This window comes from Lipotes vexillifer, unplaced genomic scaffold (assembly GCF_000442215.2).
Source record: "Lipotes vexillifer unplaced genomic scaffold, Lipotes_vexillifer_v1.1 scaffold91, whole genome shotgun sequence".
NCBI lineage: Eukaryota > Metazoa > Chordata > Mammalia > Artiodactyla > Lipotidae > Lipotes > Lipotes vexillifer.
In genome coordinates this window covers 4598640-4612678 of record NW_006777583.1, presented here as the reverse complement: position 1 = coordinate 4612678, position 14039 = coordinate 4598640, and the positions used below count along the sequence as shown (strand labels likewise).

The 14039-nt window shown below is 34.6% G+C and overlaps 1 protein-coding gene across 1 annotated transcript in view; it reads left to right on the top strand.

Annotated features, from left to right (window-relative positions):
- PGGT1B (protein geranylgeranyltransferase type I subunit beta) overlaps positions 1-10899 on the top strand; it is a 56655-nt gene extending 45756 nt beyond the window's left edge. Inside the window, exons 7-9 of the mRNA XM_007451209.1 lie at positions 521-705; positions 6465-6573; positions 10427-10899. Of these exons, the coding sequence (XP_007451271.1) occupies positions 521-705; positions 6465-6573; positions 10427-10608 (476 nt within the window). The 3' untranslated portion in view covers positions 10609-10899. The remainder of the gene's footprint in view (positions 1-520; positions 706-6464; positions 6574-10426) is intronic.
- The last annotated feature ends 3140 nt before the right edge of the window (positions 10900-14039 follow it).

Sequence of the window (14039 nt, the reverse complement as noted above, 5' to 3'; positions counted from 1 at the left end):
CTTTCCCTTTGCTGAAACTTTTCTTCCTTAAATTTCTTAAGCTGACATGTAAGCTTCTAGTTTATGTTATATGTGAAAATCAGTCTGTAGCTTTAGGCAGATGGAACCTCAATTCATAATCAATACACTGTCTTTAAGGGAATTAAAATCAGACTCAGGTGATTGAGTAGTAGACAGGGAGTAGGAGTTCTGGATTTTAGTTTCAACTCTCTCATTAACCATATAATTTTGAACTACTTTCTAAATCTTTTTTCATTTAAAAAATTGTTCTTACAGCCTTAAGTTATTTTAAATTTTTTTCTATTTCATCAAGTTCATATTGAAGACTCCAGTGCTCAGTGGTTATTTTAAATAGTGAAATTAAGGTAAATAAAATAGTGAAATAAAAGTAAAATTAATTGTCTTTTAATTTTATTTCACTATTTTCTAGAGTTATTTAACCCTTTTTTTCTTCAATCATTTCATATTATTTTCTTAGACATCTAATAAGTTTAAAGTATTGTGTGGTTTTAATTAACAGGAGGATCAACTTTTTGTGGCATTGCATCACTGTGCCTGATGGGTAAACTAGAAGAAGTTTTTTCAGAAAAAGAATTGAACAGGATAAAGAGGTGGTGTATAATGAGACAACAAAATGGTTATCATGGAAGACCTAATAAGCCTGTTGACACCTGTTATTCTTTTTGGGTGGGAGCAACTCTAAAGGTAAGAGAAATAATAAAAATGAGAAACATTTACTCTTTGTTAATAAAAAAAACTGTGCTTAAAGGGTTTGGACTTTGTAATGTTCATTAAATATTGTTAGGTTTAGGGCAAAAGGTTTTTCCTGTTGCTCTGGCAAAGCTAGTCTCTGTATGGTTTTTCCACAGAATTCAGTTATCTGTTGTACTACTTAGAAATTTCTATTCTTATAAAGCTCTAGTGTCCCAGAACCTATGTAAGAAAGTAGGTGTAATGTCTTAAAAAACTTTTACCTGAAACTGATCGGTGGTCTGTCTAGTGGGGAGATCTGTCTGAACATACCAGTAAAGGGTTTATGGGAAAATTTAATCTTAAAAGATAAACCATGGGTCATTCCTTTAGAAACCATCTAAGGTTTTCTATTTTGTATTTATTTGTGTAAGCCTTCTGAAATGTATTGATTAATATGTTCATACATTTTCCCCATCTCTACTACCTTTTGATGTACCTAAATACATAAGCTTATTAGCCATTGCGTACCCACAAGTTTTCAATACCTTAAAATTGCCTTTTTTGCCTTTAAAACGTATCACCTAGGCCTGATATTCAGGAATCTAACAAAAGTCTATGTTCATCGTCTATATACAGTAAGTCCCCTGCATATGAACAAGTTGCGTTCCGAGAGTGCGTTTGAAAGTCCAGTTTGTTCGTAAGTCTAACAGAATTAGCCTAGGTACCCAACTAACACAATCAGCTGTATAGTACTGTACTGTAATAGGTTTATAATACTTTTCACAGAAATAATATGTAAAAAACAAACACAAAAAGTAAAACATTTTTAATCCTGCAGTATAGTACTTTGAAAAGTACTATAGTGCAGTACCACAGCTGGCATACAGGGGCTGGCATCGAGTGAACAGGCAAGAGTTACTGACTGGAGGAGGGAGAGGAGGTGGGAGATGGTAGAGCCAAAGGATCATCAGCAACAGGAGACAGAGGGCAAGCTGCAATTTCACTCACGCCTGACGTGGATGGCACAGGTTCTGGTTCCTTGCTGGATTCAATTCTATCTACCCTCTTGAAAAAACGATCCAGTGATGTCTGGTTAGTAGCTCTTTTTTTCTCGTCATAGATGACACGCTAGCACTGGATTGCATTCTGAATGGCTGCTGCAACCTTCGTGTACCGTTCTGCATTCGGGTCCTGTGCCTCAAAAGCTAACAGTGCCTCCTCAAATAAAGAAAATCCCCTTGCCATTTCCTGCATCATGAATCTCTTCGGTTCTTCAGCTACTACTTCTTCCTCTTGTCTCTCTCCATCCTTTCTCTGGGCCTCCAGTTCCATCAGGTCTTCATTAGTAAACTTCTCCTGTTGCACAGCAAGGAATTCAATGAAGTCGTCCTCTTGCAGATCTAGCTTGAAATAAAGATACTGTACTACTGTACTCTATACAGTACTGTACAGTAGAGTACACAAAAAGCACAACCACTTGTAGAGGATGCACGCATGTGACAATGTACGTCAGACATGTGAACTGACGCGATTGGACGTATGAATGCACGTTCGCATCTTTGAATGTTCACAACTTAAAGGTTCGTATGTGGGGACTTACTATAATATCTTAATTTTTTCTCTTAAACAAAATTCATACATGTGGTTGAAATGAATTGGGAAAATAGAACAATTTAAAATGAAGGCAGTAGCCTCTGTCTCCTCACTTCTAGTGCCATTCCTCAGGTGCACCATATTAATTTTTATAATTATGAAAAATTTCAAACATACTCAAAAGAAGAGAGAATAGTGTATAATGAACCCTTAATATGTTCATCAACCAATCTCAACAGTTTGCATCCCAAAGCCAACCTTCATTCATCCATATAACTGTGCACTTCCCTCACCCTCACTGACTAATATTTTAAAGCAAATCCCAGATACCATTTTTTATATTATCTGGAAAATTTTCAGTATAATCGCTAAACAAAAAGCTTTTTAAAAAATGGAACCGTAGGGCTTCCCTGGTGGCGCAGTGGTTGAGAGTCTGCCTGCCAGTGCAGGGGACACGGGTTTGTGCCCCGGTCCGGGAAGATCCCACGTGCCGTGGAGGGCTGGGCCCGTGAGCCATGGCCGCTGAGCCTGCGCATCCGGAGCCTGTGCTCCGCAACGGGAGAGGCCGCAACAGTGAGAGGCCCGCGTACCGCAAAAAAAAAAAAAAAAAAAAAAAAAATGGAACCGTAATATCACTTCTAAGAAATCAGCCATAGTTCCTTATCATTAAATATCAAGTCAGGATGATATATATTTCCTATTGCATCACATCAAGAGGCATATAATATAATGTCTGGCTGTCTCTCCTCTTGATCAAAGGGCTCCAGAGTTGTCAAAACTGATTCATCCATTATAAAGTTCCCCATGAGCCTTCTTTGTTCACTTTTTTATATGGTGTTAAAATATACGTAATATAATAAAGTTTAACTATTTATAAGTGTACAAATCACAGTGTTGTGTAACCAATACCACTGTCTATACCCCAAACATTTTCATCATCCTAAACATAAACTGTGCTCATTAAACAGTAACTCCCCGTTCTCCCATCCCTCCAGCCCCTGCTAACCTCTATTCTACTTTTTGTCTCTGTGAATTTACTTATTCTAGGTACATCATATAAGTAGAATCATATAATCTACTGTGTCCTGTGTCTGGCTTATATTTCTCAAGCTCCATCCATATTGTCACATATATCAAAATTTCATTCCTTCTTATGGTTGAGTAAATATACCTGTTTTATGTATATACCACATTTTGTTTCTCTGTTCATTTGTTGATGGACACTTGGATTGTTTTCACCTTTTGGCTATTGTAAATATGGTGGCAGCAAGCACTGGTGTAAAATAAATATCTGTTTCTGGATAATTACCTAGGAGTGGAATCGGTGTATTACATGGTAGTTACGTGTTCAACTTTTTGAGAAACCACCAAACTATTTTCCACAGTGGCTGCACCATTTTACATTCCCACTAGCAATGTATAAGGGTTCCAATTTCTCTACATTCTCACCAATACTTGTTTTTTCTGTTGTTTTTTTTTATAATACCATCCTAATGGCTATGTGGTGACATCTCATTGTGGTTTTGATTTGCATTTCCCTAATGATTAGTGATATCGAGAACCTTTTGGTGTGCTTATTGGCCATCCTGTGTATCTTCTTTGGAGAAATGTCCAATTTATCTATTTTTTCTTTTGTTGCCCGTGCTTTTGGTTGTTATTCCATGAAATCATTGCCAAATCCAATGTTATGAAGATTTTCCCCGATGTTTTATTCCAACGGTTTTATAGTTTTAGTTCTTGAGCTTAGGTCTTTGATCCACTTTGAGTTGATTTTTGTATATGGTATAAAGCAAGAGCTTCAGCTTCATCCTTTTACATGTGGACATTGAGCTTTCCCAGTGCCATTTGTTGTAAAGACAGTTCTTTACCCATTAAATTGTCTTGGCACCTTTGTCGAAAATCATCTGTTTATTTCTGGGCTCTCCATTCTATTGCATTGGTCCTTACTGTTTTAATTACTGTAGCTTTGTAGTAAGTTTCAACATCAGGAAGTATGAGTCCTTGACATTTTTCTTTTTAAAGATTGTTTTGGCTCTTCAGGGCCCCTTGCAATTTCATGTGAATTTAAGGATTGGCTTTACCATTTCTTAGGGAAAAGGCTGTTGAAATTTTGATAGAGTTTACATTGAATCTGTAGATTGCTTTGAGTAGTGTTGACATCTTAACAATGTCAGGTCTTCCTATCCATGATGATGGAATGTTTATCCATTTATTTAGATCTTTAATCCTTCACCAGTGTTTGGTATTTTTTTGCATACAGATCTTTCACCTGCTTAGATAGGTTTATTCCAAAGTATTTAAATTCTTTTGGAAGCTGTTACGAGTGGAATTGCTTTCTTAGTTTTCTTTTGGATTGTTTGTTGCTGATGTGTAAAAGCTTCATCATCTTCTTACGGAATGGTTTTACCAGCCGTTGAGGATCATTACTTAGGTCCATTATGTCATTGGGGGTTGCTATATGGTGATATTCTATCATTCCCTCTAAATTTATTAACTAGGATTCTTTTATAAAGAAGAATTTCACTTTAACTTAAGGTATGGTTGTACAGAGAAAGGCAGATGATTCTTTCTTTTAATTTTAATAATGTTCATTTAGTCAGTGAGTTGGTTCCCTAGCATCCTCTAAAGTTTTCCAATAAAATAATTGGGTTTTAGGGTTTTTTCTTTTTTACCCTTTGAGTATCACTGTGAACTCATAGATTTTAATATATTTTATCCATTTTAGTCCATTACATTGTTCTTTTTAATGCTCAAATTGTCCCATCTTTAGCCAGTAGGAGCCCCTTCAAGTTGTTTCTTGAGTCTTTTTGATATGACCTTGGTGGTCTTTGACAACTTTCTAAAGGCAACTACTTTTAAACCTTTAAAAAAATTTTAATTGTATGGATAACTTTAAATAATAACTTTAAATATGCTGATTTCTTGACTTAGCACCTTTAGGCATTATCCCAGCTTTGAAAACATATTCCCAACTATGAAAAATGAAGATTTGGCCTCCCCTTTTTCCAGCAGATTGTTACTGGTATATATATTTTTTAGTTCTGAACCATTTCTCTTCCTCTCCCTTCTAAACTTTTCAGTTTACCTTTACTTTTACAACATCAACTTAGGTAACGTTCATATTTTGTTCAGTAACAATGATCAAATATTTTATGTTTTGCCTTTAGGTTGATTTTAAAATTTGAAAACCAGTAATCACATATTAGGGCTGTATAAATATTTTTTATTGCTAAACCAAGTACAGTGTTAAGATTATTGTTCCTTCTTTCTATGTAATGACCTATGTGCCCCTTGATGAAAAATGTTTCTAGCATCAGGAGTCTAAAGAGTCTCTGCTTATATTCTGTTAATTAAACCAAATGAATGAATAAGTTCGTTTCTTATTTGTACCATAACCTTATTATTGGTTTTGTTTCTCTTTTTGAGAAATAATGCTTCTTTATTAATCATTAATACCTTTCATGGCTCTCTGATTTATTGACACACTTTCAGCTGCTTTGTGACACTTCTTGAACTTTCTTATCTACTGTTCACCACCCCCCAACCCCGTTCTCTTCACAGTTTGACAATCCTTTATTTTTTTCTATTGAATGGGATCTTCAGAGAAAGGACAAATACATGTCCTAAATCTTTAAGCTACATAATTTTTTATGCTAAAATTGTATTTGTCTCACCTTGTATCTTTCCTATAAAGAGCTTTAATTTTTTACTATTCTCAAAACTGTCTCTAGCATGTGGTTAATAATTTTTGTTACTCTTTTTTGAAATATTTTTAGTTTTCATTACCAGCAATTTGTAACTAATAGTTCAAAAGCCTGTCATAAGAGTTAGAATATAGGTTAATTAAATTGCCCTTTTAAAAATAACTGATGAAGTTGAACATACTGGGAAGTTGTGTTTTGAATGTAGCTAAATGTGATGCAGAGAAGTCAGGTGGGTATGGTTCAAAAGAAGGAAATAGTGAGTGGGTCAAGAAAAGGAGAGTATATTTGATAAGATGATTAAAAAAAAAAGTTAATGTGGTTGAGAATTTTAAATGCTCAAGCCCCCTAGGCTTGCTCTGAGAGCCTTACTTAATTAGAGAAAAGCATATTTAAATTACATATATCTGAAAATTGAGCCAAAGGTCAATATGAAAGTTTTATGTCAATAAATTTATATTTGTCATGTCATTTCAGCTTCTGAAAATTTTCCAGTATACTAACTTCGAGAAAAATAGAAATTATATCTTATCAACTCAAGATCGCCTCGTAGGGGGATTTGCCAAGTGGCCAGATAGTCATCCAGGTAATTTATTTTTTTGTATAAATCCAGAGCAACTTTTGTTTTGTTTATTTTTTGAGTAGATCTTCAAGCATCTTTGTCAGAAAGGGCATATGATAGAAAATATAGGCACAGTTGTAAACTTAATTTAAATAATGTTTTTAAAAAGGTAAATTGTTTAAGTTTATGGTAGATTTAGGGTCTTTGGGGTGTAAAGGAAGGATTTGATTATCAAGATGTATTGGTATAGTTTGCCCTTTTTTCCATGTATTTCACTTAGCAGTGTTTCATTTTGTTGCGGGCAGTAAGGCAGATGGTCTGAATGGTCCCTGTCCAAAATAGAATTGGTTCATCCAAGATCTTTAGGATTACTAGCTATCGCTTGAACTCTGCAGAGTAAATTACTCTTAAATCCAAAAGGGAGCTAGTTCTTCATAAGTCATTAAATCAGAAATCTGAAATCTTGAATACAGGTGTCCCTCACTGTCCATACTCTTATTCTCTGAATTTTGGCAGATTCAAGTTATTTTTTTAGATGAATACTTTTGCTATATGAACTCTCAAACCATTCACTCTCTAAAATTCAGGAACCAAATTGATTCAGACAGTACAATATTCCATGCTTTCCCAGCTCAGGAAAGGCATAGATGTGAAGAACAGAGGATTCTTGTATTTCATAAGTACTTTTAAAAGGGTTCTTCAGAAATAATGACATTTCTTCTAAATATGTGGATAATTCTGCTATTTTCCAAACCTAGACAGGCCATAGTCTAAGCTGCATGCTCTAATATAATAAAGTCAGTAACTACATGGATGCCATCCATCTACAGACCCCTCAGGCCTAGCCTGCCAAGACAGCTCATCATCTCCGTGCTCTGCCCTGCCCCAAAACTTTGGTGGCACTAGGCCCAAGTTCAGGCCTAGGATTTTGAAAATGTCTTACCAGTCTTCCTCTAGTCCAGTGCCCCTCCTAGTGACACTTTTGTGTGTGTGTATGTACATTTGCTTAAATGAGAGGAAAGGGGCCAAAGCTCTTTTCAGACTCCCAAAGGGATCTCTGATGCAAAAGAGAACCTCTAATCTAAACTCTTCTGTTAATTCTGTTACAATTGTTGAAAAACTTTCTTAGCACTCAGAGTCAGTTGGCACTGTACACAAGGCCCTCCCAGGATTTGGCTCCTCTCCCACCGCTAGCATCGTTCTCCAAGCTGCTTGCCCTTCCCCCTTAGGTTTCACCTCCAGCAAAATGAATCTATTTGTAGCTTCCAAAAACTCAATTCAAGACTTTGTTAAAAATAAGTCAGAACACTGACACTTTTGATAAGCAAATTGACGAAGTATTAGCTATAAATATGACACTAGATTTAAGGAATGATTGTTTTTGCAGCATTGCAGTAGTGTCATGGTTTTTATTATTAGTCTAGAACCTCTCCACCTCCTCTCTTGTCATAGAACGGTTACGGTCAGAATATGTACCTGAATCGAAGTACAGATAAGGGGCTCATGGAATCATGTTTATTTTACCTGAAGTGAGCAGGAATATTTCCTGACATCCATATTTACGTGTATTTTCATGCAAACTATGCTTCTTTTTAAAAAATGTACAATGGGCTTCCCTGGTGGTGCACTGGTTGAGAGTCTGCCTGCCGATGCAGGGGACACGGGTTTGTGCCCCGGTCCGGGAAGATCCCACATGCCACGGAGCGGCTGGGCCCGTGAGCCATGGCCGTTGAGCCTGCGTGTCTGGAGCCTGTGCCCCGCAACGGGAGAGGCCACAGCGGTGAGAGGCCCCCGTACCGCAAAAAAACAAAAAACAAAAAAAATTAAAAATAAATAAATAAAATAAAAAATGTACAATGCTTTTAATTTCTAAAGCAAAATAATATTTTTAAATTTTGGTATCTATAACACATAGCTTTAAATATGTTTGAAAAGTGCCTCAAGAAAACAGTTCTTTTGGTATTGATTCCATTGTTTTCAATCAGTACATGGTACTATTTTAAAAAATAATGTACTGTTTTAACAAATAATGGGAATAGGGAAATGACAGTCGCTTGAAAAGCATTTGTTATATAAACATTGAGATACATTTTGATTTTTTACAGTAGCTTTTTAAAAAAAATTCTTGGAGCTTTTTTCTAGAGAGATCAGTTGTTAAGTTTAACATTTGAGTAAATACTTGGATGTAATATTTTTTATAGATATGTTATAATGTCTTCAGATCCTGTACATTACAGAGCATAGGAAGTCTTTGTATGATACATTGAATTTATGTAGAAAAGATCTGTTCCCAGAGCTGTTATAAAAATCATTTTAGTAAGAGTTTTTAAAATTAGCTTATTCTTGGTTCTAATAAATCAATCTAGTAGCAGATTTGACACACAGATTTTATATACATTTATAGGAAAAACTTATGAAAAGAATGAAGTTTTATTATGAGGAAAATATATATTTCAACTCTAAAGTGCTTGAATACGTCACCACCTACAGACAAAGAGTTTTTCTTTTTTGTTGTTTTTTTTTTTGTTTTTGAGGATTGAAACATTTAACTTCTATTTCATTAGCTTTTACAAAAAATCCTTTTGAGAAAACAGAATTATTCTTACATTACTGGAAAGTGTAAGATCCTATTTTATTTATTCTAAGTGTATTTTCTGTTGCATTCTTTTCCTAGAAAAGTTTCCTTATTTCTATACAATAAAATTTAATGTTGCTTTTTAATTTTAGAAAAACTGCAAGAAAACTATAATAGTATAGGAAAAATTAAGTTTATTTTTTGTGGTCTGAAAATTAGAGTAAAATGAGCTAGAAGAAACCTAAGTATTCTCTGAAAAAGACATAAAAGGGGATTAACATGGGCCTTCATTGGTGAAATAACTTTTTCACAAATAGCATTGAGTAAGCACAACTATTTGTCATTCCTTTTTTGAAAAGTAAATGATACTTTTGTAAGTAAAACTTTCTCTTTAATTCTTTTGACACAAAAGATGTTTTGAACTTTAATAGCTCATGAGACCATAAATGATGACGAACTCAAAAACAGAAAAATATTTTGACTGCTACAAAATCTGCTTTTTGTAGCGTTCCCATAACTGCAGAGCTCTGAGCCCTTTCAGAAGTCATAGAAAGCTCTCAGGCAAGCAACAGCCTTGTGATTTCAGTGGCCATTTAATGGAAGAAAGTTGCTGCCCCCTGAAAGATGGGAAACAGTAGTGAGGCCACTGTAGAAGAATTGTTATGGTATGAACACTCACATTATTATGACCAAACAGAATGTGTGAGTTTGTTTTTATTGTCAGGTCAGATATTTTTAGAATGACTGACATTACCTGAAATAGGGAAATTAAATATGGTACAGCATTCCAGAATGGATTATTTTGCCTAAGCTTCTTTCATTTAACATAGTATTGTCATCATATATGGTTTAGGAACTGTCAGAGGTAAAACTTAGTGGGGGAGGGCTAATGCTACTTAGATTCTGAGGTTTATTTTCACTTTTAAGAAAAAATTTCTGTTTATGATATAAAGCTCCTTGTTTCCATATTCTATAGTAAGCAAAAGGGAAAACCCATTAGAGTGAGAAGTCTTTTATATCACTGGTACTCTTCCTTTTTGTTCTTTAATCACAGAGGATGTTGGTAATGTCACTTCTTCAGCTAGGAACTGTTCTCCTTTGTTAGTGATGTTTTCTTGAATAATGTATCATCTGATTTTGATCACCTGGTTTTTAAAAATTTGGGGTTTGAGAGCAAATATTTCAAAAACTGTATTTAGTATTTTTCTAAATTTATTTTTAATGTAGTGATGGGCTGATAAGTAGCTAAAATATTTTGTACAAATAAGAATGCCTGTTGTGATAAAACTGCCTTATTTTCAGATGCTTTGCATGCATACTTTGGAATTTGTGGCCTGTCACTAATGGAGGAAAGTGGCATTTGTAAAGTTCATCCTGCCCTGAACGTAAGCACACGGACTTCTGAACGCCTTCGAGATCTCCATCAGAGCTGGAAAACCAAGGACTCTAAACAGTGCTCAGAGAATGTACACATCTCCACATGACTAACTTTAGATTGGGAGGGTGGGGGGATTTGTAGCCTAACTGTAGCTCAAGGTTAAAAGCCATGTATAACCAAGTGTGCTCTTTTTTTTAAGAGGTAGAGTCTTACCATTGAATCTTGTGCTGATGTCACTTTGGTATATGGTCTTGAGCCAGTAACCTTCGTACTAGGTTTCAAGGAAATCTTTGTTGAAGTTTGAACCACAGTGGACTCTGTTGTGGTTCTTAAATGTTTATATATTGTATTTCTAAGTTCTCTGAGGCAAACTAACTGTATGTATGAAGGTTATCTTTTTAAAAAGCTCTTCAGTACAAAATTGTATCATAAATACAAATCTTCAAAAGAAGTTTACAGTTCACATAGCATTGATAATCTTCAGGTGAACACAGTGATCATTTAAAAAGCTTGACTGCTGATGGTAGAACATTGCTTTAATGAATTAAGTATCTGGGATTATTCTTTGAAAACAGATGATCCCATAATTTTTAAAAAGAAGACTTATTTTGACTTAAGTAAAATGTGCCAATTAAACTTTTGTGGCCTATACAAATGAAATTAACTTCATAGCAAGAACGAATAGGCTTAACTAATACAATAATTTTCTAAAGGGAGATTGTTTTAAGAAGACTATTATGTAACTGAGGGACAAGTAATATAATTGTATGTGATTGTGAATGGGGAAGTTTTGTGCTGTGCGGGTCATTTATTTTAGATGTTGTTGGGGTAAATAACAGTTATGTTTGATTTTAATCTCAAATCATTAGTTCCTTTTTTTTCCTTTCTGCAGAGGAAACAGTCTTATCTAGAAGGAAAGCCATTTAATGGTTCTGTTTCTTTTTCTGAGATATGTAATACTGTAAATTATACTTGTACTTTTATAACTGAGTTATTTTTAGCCATTTGGATTCTTATTTTTAGTTTGTTGCCCCAGTGTGTTAGCTGCTCAAATTTCAAACTGATGATTTTCTAATTTTTTCAAATGAAATAAGTAAACATTTAAGTAAAAAAAAAATAGCACCACTCAAGTAAAGTTAATGGTGTAGCTCCCCATGCACAGTCATTCATATTTTTGTATTTTCAGGTAAGTGGGAAGGAAATGTACCATTTAGGGGTTAAGGACTGGGATTTGCTTTTCTTTGTTTTGTTTTCTTCATTCTGTGACCTAGCTAATTGTAAAGGAGTTAGTATAAAAACTCATTTTTATTAGTAATCAGTTTATCAATAAATTACATCTGTCACTGTTGCTCTATGACGTTCAAAGTTATGAGAGTAGTGCTGAAATGGAGAAGGAAATCTCTTCACCAGACGGACTGGGTTTCATTTAAAGTCTTGGTGATAATAAGTGTTGGATTATTAGTTTTACAAGTATCAGTATAAAAACCAAGTTACTAATATCACTGTTTAGGTATTGTAATATTTAAATTTTTATTTTAATTTCTTTCCTAGAGTGGAGAAAAAAATGCCCTTAAATAATGGTCCTTCCCAAAGGAAACCTAGTATATACTTGGAGAAATGATTCATTTATTATTGGCATGCTTAGTTTTAAACCTCAATTTGCCAAAGTCAAAAAAAAATTTTTTTTAATTAGAAATAAAATCAGTTTTCTGATGGTGGGGATAAAATAAGCCTAACAACAGATGTCATCCTTCCATGAGTTATTCCAGTTTGTACCAGTTTAAATTCTGACAAATTAAGACATCTACATCTCAAACTAACTCATTTCGTAGACATCAGGAGTTAAAATGGCATATATGTAACGGCTTTAGAACTATTCAAAAAGCCCCCATTTTTTTTTTCCTGAATTGCCATTAGTGGTTGGAAGCTTAAAAAGTTAGTAATAGTAACCATATTCGTATGAAGGAGAATTCCAAGGTCAAAGTATTTCAAAAAACTACTAAATATTTTCTAACTCCTTGTGTAATTTAATAGCATAAGATTATATATTACAACATGATTCTAATCGATATACTCATGAGAGACCTCCTTGTGAAACTTTATGGGCCAGTGAATGTTCACATTCCACAGCAGCATATTGACCAAAAAAACACCAGCCCATTGTGAATTGTGGAGAAACTATTCCCAACTTTTTCTAAATAGTTACCTACAAGAAAAGTATTAATAAAATAAATTATAAACACTATTTCATATATATACTTGGTTCTTTAGCAGTGGTGATAGAATAAGAAGGGGAATATGAAGTCTCAGTAACTCTGTTCCCTATGCTCTACGGCCAACTCCAGTATGGTATTTTTTAGACTATGGTAGGAGAGGCCTTGTTTTGAGCATATGCATGAAAACAAGGTTCATCAGGTCCTATAACGCAATTCAACCTATTTATCATCTACAGTGCTTTTAGATTTAACCTATAATATGTGTACAATTTAATTAGATCTTTAAATAATTATTTATAAATATTCAAATTCAAATAGAAGTTTTGCCGACAGTGGTACATAGTTTGAAACTGTTGGGCCTGATAATATTTGAGAGTCAGTATAGTAAGGAGGTGACCTGGAGTCAGATGACTTGGGTTTAAATCCTAGATCTGCCAGTTCACCAGTGTAATCTTGGACCCTAACTTCCCCTTTGATAAAATGAGGGGGGAAAAATCAAACTTACAAGATTGTTTGAAGATCAAATGAGGTAATACATATAAAGTACTTAGCATAGTACTAAGTAAATAAAGTAAATTCCTGAAATAAATTCCTAATTAAAATTTGTCATAACCATCATAAAATTGTTTTTAAAACCTCTCTTTTCTGTAATAGAGATCCCACAGAATTTAAACTCGAGGAAGATGATGGCAGCATTGTAGTTTCTGAATCTCCCCATTCGAATCCAGAGTAACTAGGATAGCTATTCTACAAAACTAGATGACAGGGTGTCCCCATGAACTTCAGAATAGAGTTTTATAAGGACAAACCACTGACCAACATAGTTTCAGCATCTGTGTGGGAGGACGTGAAAGGCAGACAGCTGGTTTCTGACAGCCTTGAGAATAGAACTATAGCATTGCCCCCAGTTTCTCACTAGGAAGTACAGTGGGCCAGTCTGAGAACAAAAGCTGAAACTGGGAGGGATTCTACAGGTCCGCATCTGCAAGTATGTGTTAGAGCAATATGATATGGTCTGATGATTGTGCTAGAGCAGTCTGGGCCCTGTCCTGTATACATCTTAAAACTAATGAGATAAAGCCTAGCCAGAATTAGAATCCAAATTGGACAGGATAGGTTACAATAGGACAAAGAGAAGAGAGTCCAGATAAATGTTGGGAAGGAAAGTCAATATACCTAGATATTATATGTGGACATAGATAATCTTTTAAATCACTTTGTGAAAATGAAACAGGAACTTTAGGGCCATAGAGCAAAAAAAAGTCGTCCTAGAGCACCCCTTCCTCCTAAAAGTATAGGAAAACTCATTTCACCCCAAAAC